Genomic DNA, 9,003 nt, shown 5'->3' with positions numbered 1-9,003 from the left:
ACGTCACGCACTGCCTCCCTACCTGGCATTTCGGCAACTGTCCATACCGCACAACGTGACAGTGACATTTTGAGGTTATGAATCTATTTAGTTATTTTGTACCATTTAATAAAACTACTAAAAACACCTTTATTTACAGAAAATTATGGATTTTGTCGGAAATTCCGGGTAAAACACATTCTTTTTAACCTATTTCACCATCCTCCAATTGTATGATTAGCTGAAATTGTTAATGAGACACCATACAAGGATTTAAACTTTTTTCCAATTTTAGGGATAAAAAGTGCAAAAATAGGATGAAAATTTTGTTATTTCAGGTCCAGTTTGGAGCCTCCGTGCAACGAAATCATTGAGGATATCGAGGATCTGATTTCAGCCCAAGATATCACCCCCAAAGAGCGGTACAGTACACGAAAAGCTATTAAGGTTAAAGCACGTAAAAAACATGTAAGTTTGTTAGTTAAGGGGCTCTATTTCATTAAATATTGCCAAGTAGACGTACAAAATCAAGTTGCTTGTCTTTGAGTTGTATTGCACCGGCAAACATTGCTTGCTAGACAGTCTTAGTGTTGTTTCACTTTTGAAGGGTTTCTAGTGTAGAAAAAGCCTTCTTCAAAGAGTATGCAGTCTCTAAAACATTTCCTTCAGCTTCACTATATTCAGTCATTTTAGTAGTTTCAGTCTGCAAATGCTTTACAGACTTAAAAAATGCTTATTTTAAGGAAAACACACCACAGAACAAGCAATTAATCTGAAAATCATAAAACCAACTCTTGTCTGTATTTCAGTACATTTTTACCATTCACTTAAGAGAAGAACTTAAAACAGTTCTTCTTATCTATTAGATCAGTGTTGCCAAGTGGCTAATGTTGCTAAATTCAATTCATTCAGACTTTTGGCTTCATTGTAGTTGTTTTAACATCAGTTACAGCAATGTTGCCTGATATAGTGTTAAATAAGCTTATCTCCTATATTTTGATGGTGTTAATTTCAAATTAATGCTTCACATTTAGTGTTTCATTGTTATTCTGAATTTAAGTGGGAAATTTGTGATTTAGTTATTACTTTCTTGACAATCTTGGCAACATTGTTGGAGTCTGATGGTGTCTAAAAAAACAAAAACTAGCAAAAATCACTTGATACTTTTCATTAGTCTACTATTAGAATTATTGTCCAGTAGTGAAAGTAATATTAACATGATGTCATATTTGCTCAGCTCCCTATAATAGGATTAAGTTGTTAAATTCAACATGTGACATCAGAGAAATATTGTTTGAGTTTGTTCTTATATTACTTCTTGAATTAAGGAGGAAAAAAATTTGCCTGAACCACTGGGCGAAAATATACCAGGTGTACAAAATGTGTACGTAAAAACATGGGGCTGCGCCCACAACAGTTCCGATTCGGAATACATGGCGGGACAATTGAGCGCCTACGGTTATAATCTCACTGATGATCGCGCCAAAGCGGATTTGTGGCTGTTGAACAGTTGTACAGTCAAAAATCCGGCAGAAGATCATTTCAGGTGGGTTATTATTCATATACGGCAAAAATCACAGTAAAATACCGTGACGTAACAATTGACTAGGAATGAAATTGAGTCGGCGAAAAAACTGGGAAAACACGTGGTATTGGCGGGTTGTGTGCCTCAAGGTGCCCCAAAATCCTCCTTTGTACAAGGCTACAGTATAATAGGAGTGCAGCAAATTGATAGAGTGGTTGAAGGTATGTAACTATTATGTTTAAAGTGAAAATTTTACTTATTTTAAATGACGTCAAGTGAAAAACACTTACAAATGCTTTGGAAAAATTGGAATTGATGTTGAAATTTTCTTACTGGACAAACTGTTGACTATTATACATTCTCATTCAAATATCTCCCTTCTGGGGACTTTTAGGGCAAAATGACCTTCTACAGTTTTGATAAAGTATGAAATTTCCTACAACTTTCATCTTCTAACGTTTTTTTCAATTTGACCAAATAAACGAGTTACAGGGGGTTGAAGTTTCTTTAGTAATAATTCAGGTATTTAATTGCCTTTAAAGTTTATTTCCTAATATTGTTCCATTCCAGGCTTATTTAGAGCAAAATGTGTTTCTTAGATTATGCTAGATAATTGAATTTCCTACAATTTTCCTCTTTAAGTTTTTTCCTTAATTTTGCCCCATAAACTGAGATGGAGGGGGTTGAATTTTGCTTAGTGCCGTAATTCAGATAACCCCTAAAGTACCTTGACTGTAGGCCATATACACAGTCTTAATTTAAAAACAGTCAAAACCACACCCATGGAGGTATTAAATACTGTTAAATAACCTTAAACTGAGTTTTCTGCCTTACAAGCGTGTTTTATAGTTTTATAGCTTCATGGAGTGGATTTTGACAGTTGACTGATTAACAACAGATAGAGTGCATTTCAGATCACCCAGTTTTAATTTAGAAACATTCAAAACCACACTCATGGAGCTATTAAGTATTATTAAATGATTGTGAACTGAGTTTCTGTTTTTCAAGTGTTATTTATAGTTTAATACCTCCATAGACAACATTTTTACTATTATTGATACTTTAATGATAAAGTACGTGTAAAGTAGACAGTTTTACTCTAGAAATTGTCAAAACTTTACTCATAGAGGTGTAAAAACATAAAAATTCTTTGAACTAACTTTTCGGTCTTTCAAGTGTGTTTTACAGTTTTATATCTTCATGAAATGGATTTTGACAGTTAAAACAGTATCATGTCAAACAGGCTAGATGCCAAACAGACGGTTTTACTTTAGAAACTATCAAAACCTGACTCATTGAGGTGTAAAGGGATGTTAAACTACTTTGAACTAAGTTTCAGGTTTTCCCAGTGCGTTTTACAGATTTATAGTTCCATGGGGTGCATTTTGACAGTTGACACTTTAATGACAGGTCGAGTACATGTCAAACAAAATTTCTACCATCTACATTGTATTAATTCAATTTCTCTTTGTGTGCCATTAGAAATGTGTTTATAATAGATATTTTGGTTTGTCTAACCGACATTCTCTTCCATTTCACCTGTTTTATATGAGAGAAAGAAAGATGCTAAAATATGACGTCATTTAAGACAGGTAAAATGTCAATTATATGCAGTTTTGAAATGCTGTAGTGTTTTTTGGGTTGCATAGTTGTGGAGGAAACCTTAAAGGGCAACACAGTAAAACTGTTGGGGACTAAAAAGGAAAATGGTAAAAAGCAAGGTGGGGCTTCATTGTTACTGCCGAAAGTTAGACGGAACCCGTTAATCGGTGAGTTTTATACAGAGTGTTGGATTTAAGGGTGAAATTATGAAAACTGAATACTTGATTAATTAACGGACGAAAATTCTCATTTGATTATTAAAACCACCAGAAATAATTGCGATAAATACGGGTTGTTTGAACCAGTGCACTTACTGCAAAACCAAGCATGCGCGTGGTGATTTAGGCAGTTATCCCCCGGAAGAAATAGTCGCCAGAGCCAAACAGGCTTTTGAGGAAGGCGTGGTGGAAATCTGGCTCACCTCAGAAGATACAGGTGGCTCAAATAACCAAAAAAAATTGCACAGTTTACACTGAATTTATTCAGGGACTTACGGGCGTGACATTGGTTCCTCACTGCCTGAACTGTTATGGCAATTGGTTGAGGTTATCCCGGAAGGTTGTCGTCTCAGACTGGGAATGACGAATCCACCCTATATCCTGGAGCATTTGGACCAAGTGGCCCAAATAATGCTCCATCCAAGGGTTTACAGTTTCTTGCACGTGCCGGTGCAAAGCGGGAGTGATCAAGTGTTGGCCGACATGAAACGTGAATATTGTCGGGCAGATTTCGAGCACGTAGTCAATTTTCTGCAAGACAGGTTGGTTTACAATTTTGTACAATAATTCCTTGTAATGCCCAGTAATTCCTAATAACTTCCAATAACTAACCTAACCTACTTTTTTAATAAGAAAATATGCGTGCAACGATTTAACCCGAAGTAGATATCAACTGTTGCTTAGTTTAAATGGGACACCTTTTGTATACTTATTGCATTTTTTGGATTCTACCTCAAATTCTAGACATATTTCATGTATTAATGTCGTACACTTTTCTGTATCAGTTTCTGAGATATTTACCGTTTTATGTGAAATTTAATATTTCCAGTCTCCAAAACAATAATTTTAATTTATGCACATCAGGAAACGTGTTTTTCTTGGTTTTTGTGTTTTGTCGTCTTATACAGGTTTGTTCTAAAAGTGGGTGAAGAAATCGATAAACTATATCATACAGGATGGTCAAAAAAAGAGCTCAAGACAACAGTCCTAAAAAAGCACGTTCTCTGATTCTCTGTTCAAAATTAAGGTAAGTTTGTATTAAGTCACTTATTTGAAAAACGTATGCTTTAAATTGATCCATTGCACCACCCTGTAACTGTCAAAATAATCGAGTTATTGAAGGTTAAAGTAGTAGCTGTCAAATTCAATCAAAACTGTCTTTATTATCAAACAACCCGTTGGATAGCCAATAAAATGAGCTTTCCATTGACGTATAAAAGTTGGTTTGTCAGTGATCTGGTTTGGCCGCTAGAGGGTGTCAAATATGCACTAGCAATTATCCTAAAATTTGTAGTGTACCAACTCATTTAGCCTTAAATAACTAGCTTATTTGCGATACTTTGTATTGACTTTTATACGTCTATGGATAGCCAATAAAATGAGCTTTCCATTGACGTATAAAAGTTGGTTTGTCAGTGATATGGTTTGGCCGCTAGAGGGTGTCAAATATGCACTAGCAATTATCCTAAAATTTTTAGTGCACCAACTCATTTAACCTTAAAGAACTCGCTTATTTGCGATACTTTGTATAGATTTTTATACGTCTATGGATAGCCAATAAAATGAGCTTTAGAGAAGCTTGGAGAAAGTAGTACGGTTTGGCCGCCAGAGGGCGTCAAATTTGCACTAATAACAAGTTTAGGTTTAGAGGTATAGAAAGACGTGGCAAAAACTTTGACCAATTTTTTTGGTGTATCCTTTTGTTTAATATTCAAAATCCCGTTTAATTGCACTATTTTTGCTAGAGTTTCATACGTCAATGGAGAGCTAATGGAATGACCTTTCTAAAAAGTTCTTAACATGGATTGATAGGTTAGACGGTTCACAAAGTGAACTATTTTTTTATGACTTTTTCCGTGCATCCTTTTGTTCAATCTTGAATAACTCGTTTATTTGCACCATTTTTAGTAGTGTTTTATACGTCAATGGATAGCCAATGAAATGAGCTTTCTAACAGTCTCCCAATTTGAATGGATAGGTTAGACAGTTCGGCCGCTAGAGGGTGTCATAATTGACCAATAACTAGCTTATTTGCCACATTTTGTATAAACTTTTATATGTCAATGTATAGCCAATGAAATAAGCTTTCTATTGACGTAAAAAAGATGATGGGTTAGGGGTACGGTTTTGACGCTAGAGAACGTGAAAATTTTTAAAAGTAAAATTACAAAATTCATCATTTTTTATTGTATTCCAACGAAATTCATTGAAATTACCAAACTTTATTTATGTTTAAATTTGAATTTAGATGTTTTCAAAATACCAATGTTCCTCCAGTAATGCCCGTTAATTCCTAAAATTTGTACACCATAATGCCCCTCGGTTTGGTGTTAATTCGTTCAATTGTGGTGCTAAAATGGTGGTTTTAGGGTGCCCGGAATGACCATCGCTACCGACATAATTTGCGGCTTTCCCACCGAAACTGACGAAAATTTTGAGGAAACGATGACGTTGTGCGAAAAATACAAGTTTCCTAGTTTGTTTATCAATCAGTTCTTCCCTAGACCGGGTACTCCGGCCGCTTTGATGGCTCGGATTGATCCGCAAGCGGTGAAGAAGAGAACCAAACGGTTTGCTTCATTGTTTGCTTCGAAATTCCATTTTTACATGTTTTTTTTTTCCAGGTTGACTGACTTGTTTTACAGCTACGAACCGTACGGCCATAAAGTGGGGGAAATACAGGATGTTCTAGTAACTGAGGTAAACTGATTTGAAAAATCAAGTTTTTCAAAGATTTTTAGCCTTAATTTAAGAATCGATTTCAGCGTATCTAGAGCAATTAAAAAGTATTTTAGGCAATTTTCAATTTCATCGTTCTTTAGCGTCAATTTCCTCATATTCTAAGCAATCAGTGTCAATTTCATCAAAGTAATTACTCTAGCCTAGATTTCAGCATTTTTAAACATAAAACAAATTAAAATTTCAATATTCTAAACAATTCTTATGTCGATTTTAGCATTCCTATAAAACAATCAAATTTTATTAAAATAAATTATCGAACTAGACTATAGTGGAAGAATATAGTGTCCAGCATCTTTGAGAAGCACCAAAAAGCTTCTAAAAGAATCTAGAAACCTCCAAAAGCTTCCAACACAATCTGAAAGCTTTCACACTTGTCTAGCAGCTTCTATAAACATCTTGAAACTCTCAAAAGCTTTTAGAACAAACTAGGCACCTTCAAACGCTTCCAGAACAATCTTAAAGCTTTTAGAACTGTCTAGAGGCTTTCAGAAACTTTGAAAAGCTTCTACAAAGATCTATAAACCTTCAAGTGCTTCCAGAACAATCTATAAGCTTTCAAAACTGTCTAGCAGCTTCTATAAACATCTTGAAACTCCCAAAAGCTTCTAGAACAATCTAGGAACCTTCAAAATCTTCCAGAACAGTCTGAAAGCTTTTAGAACTATCTAGAGGCTTTCAGAAACTTTCAAAAGCTTCTACAATGATCTAGGAGCCTTGAAGTGCTTCCAGAACAATCTAGAAGCTTTCAAAACTGTTTAGCAGCTTCTATAAACATCTTGAAACTCCCAAATACTTCTAGAACAATCTAGGAACCTTCAAAAGCTTCGAGAATAATCTGAAAGCTTTTAGAACTATCTAGAGGCTTTCAGAAGCTTCTACAAAGACCTGGAAGCCTTCAAGTGCTTCCAGAACAATCTAGAAGCTTTCGAAACTGTCTAGCAGCTTTTGTAATCATCTTGAAACTCCCAAAAGTTTCTAGAACAATCTAGAAGCCTTCAAAACTATCTAGGAGCTTCCATAAACCTTCTGAAGCTCTAAAAAGCTTCTAGAATAATCTAAAAATCTCAAAAAGCTTCAAGAACAATTTTAAAACATTCCAAAACTGGTTAGAATCTTCTAGAAAGTCCAAAAATTTATTGAACAATCTTGAAAGCTCCAAACGCTTCCAGAACAATTTGAAGACTTTCAAAACTATCTAGAAGCTTCCATAAACTTTCAAAAACTTTTAGAAGCTTCTAGAACAATCTAAAAGCTCTCAGAACTAGCTAGAGACCTTCAGAAAGTTCCAAAAGCTTCTAGAACATTCTAGAACCCTCATAACATTTTCAGAACAATTTAGAAGCTTTCAAAACTGTCTGAAAGCTTCTAGAATAGTTTTTAAACCATACAGGGTGTCCCAATTAAATTACATAGCCACCAATCTAAGACATCGTAGAAGTATTAATTGTTTTGTGCAATTTAGATGAACAACCCTGTTTTTTCACGCAAAACATAGTTCTAATTTACAGTGGTCAAACTTGCACAGGGTGTCACAAAAATGTAATTCAATGAATTACCAAGCTAAAATTGTCAATTTTACCAGATCTCTCACGATAAAAAACATTACGTGGGTCATAATCGATTCTACGAACAAGTGCTGCTACCAATGAACAGCGAACTAATGGGAAAACTGGCTAAGGTCCGAATAACTAGCGCCACCAAGTTTTCCATGCTTGGTAAGCCTTTGAACGAGGTGGTAATGCCCGGATTGGTGCAACCTTTGGAAAAAGGTGCGGTCTCTGGATTGAAAATTAGTAAAAACGACCAGAAAGTAAGTGAAAAGTGGCTGTTTTCCCCAATATTTGACTGAAAATTTATGGTTTTTTTCCAGTTTTGGTTGCCGTTATTTCTGGTTGTCGTAAGCATTGTTTTTAGGGTTATTTGGGCTTTAATTTGATGCATTTAAAATGATTAATAAATGCCTGTAAAGTTAGTTATGTTTTATTACCTTTACACCATTTTTATTTCAAAAATTACTTGAAAAAAAAATTGTATATCACGTGTCACGTGACAATTGTTTTCTACGTCAAAACTGTCAAAGTTATGTATAGTGTCAACTGTCACAATTTTACAATAAATGCTTTGTCTATTTTAACAGCTCGTAATTCTGTTATTTTGACAGTTAAGTCTAGTTTTGAACAAATTGTAGCTTATTTAATTGTCTTTTAACTCAACTGCCAAAGTTACGTCACAATTTGACATAATATAGCCGATGTTGCACTGAGTATATTTTTTCCAGGGTAGTCCAAATTGATATAACTTCCAGCCAAGACCAATTGAAGCCTTTTTGCAGATCTTGACAGCTGTCATTTTATTTTTAAAGTTTTTTTGTCAACTGTCAAGAAATCATGTTTTTAGAGGTATAAAGCGTAAACAAACCGAGGGGGAGAACGAAAACGTTAATTAACTCGGGCGATTGTGAACCGAGGCAAACCGCAATTTTTGGCCTCTGGCAACATTGTCTAAATCTCCCTCCCTTTTTAATTGACACGAAACTCTTCTGAAATTCTGGATAAATTCCTCGGACTGTTTTTCTGTTTTTAAAGTAGCAAAACCTCCGATAATCAGTTTAGCATATTTTTCGATTTAAAAGGAAACCGGACATAAAAGCTGTTTATCGAAAGTAATTGGCAATTTCCTTCTTTGAATGCGTAAGGAATTTTCCTGGAATGGAGTTGTAAGCCGATTTTCCTATCGTGCCGGTAATTACATTGGAAATTTGAATCTATAAGCTACAGTTTTGGTTATTTCGGTTGCGCGACAACAACTGGCTTAACGTGCAATCGACTGAATGTATTTATAGGTTTACTAGGCTCCGCCCTCTTCTCCCACTACAATCCTTCAGCGCGAACACTAGTAAACTCCTCATAGGGTTTTCTACTTTTGGGAAAATTGCAT

General features: G+C 35.0%; 1 protein-coding gene across 1 annotated transcript; it reads left to right on the top strand.

The window, feature by feature from the left end:
- Positions 1 to 51: 51 nt before the first annotated feature.
- LOC145737021 (threonylcarbamoyladenosine tRNA methylthiotransferase) lies at positions 52 to 8,038 on the top strand. Its single transcript, XM_081991597.1, has 11 exons — positions 52 to 168; positions 318 to 447; positions 1,308 to 1,525; positions 1,589 to 1,725; positions 3,154 to 3,273; positions 3,377 to 3,541; positions 3,593 to 3,866; positions 5,694 to 5,894; positions 5,949 to 6,024; positions 7,649 to 7,876; positions 7,937 to 8,038. The coding sequence occupies exons 1-11, from the start codon at positions 146 to 148 to the stop codon at positions 8,000 to 8,002; spliced, it is 1,638 nt and encodes a 545-aa protein (XP_081847723.1). The 5' UTR covers positions 52 to 145; the 3' UTR covers positions 8,003 to 8,038.
- The last annotated feature ends 965 nt before the right edge of the window (positions 8,039 to 9,003 follow it).

Source organism: Ips typographus, linkage group LG13 (assembly GCF_016097725.1).
Source record: "Ips typographus isolate SLU linkage group LG13, UJ_Ityp_2.0, whole genome shotgun sequence".
Taxonomy (NCBI): Eukaryota; Metazoa; Arthropoda; class Insecta; order Coleoptera; family Curculionidae; genus Ips; species Ips typographus.
The sequence above is the reverse complement of the archived record's forward strand: the minus strand, read 5'-3'. Positions and strand labels throughout refer to the sequence as shown.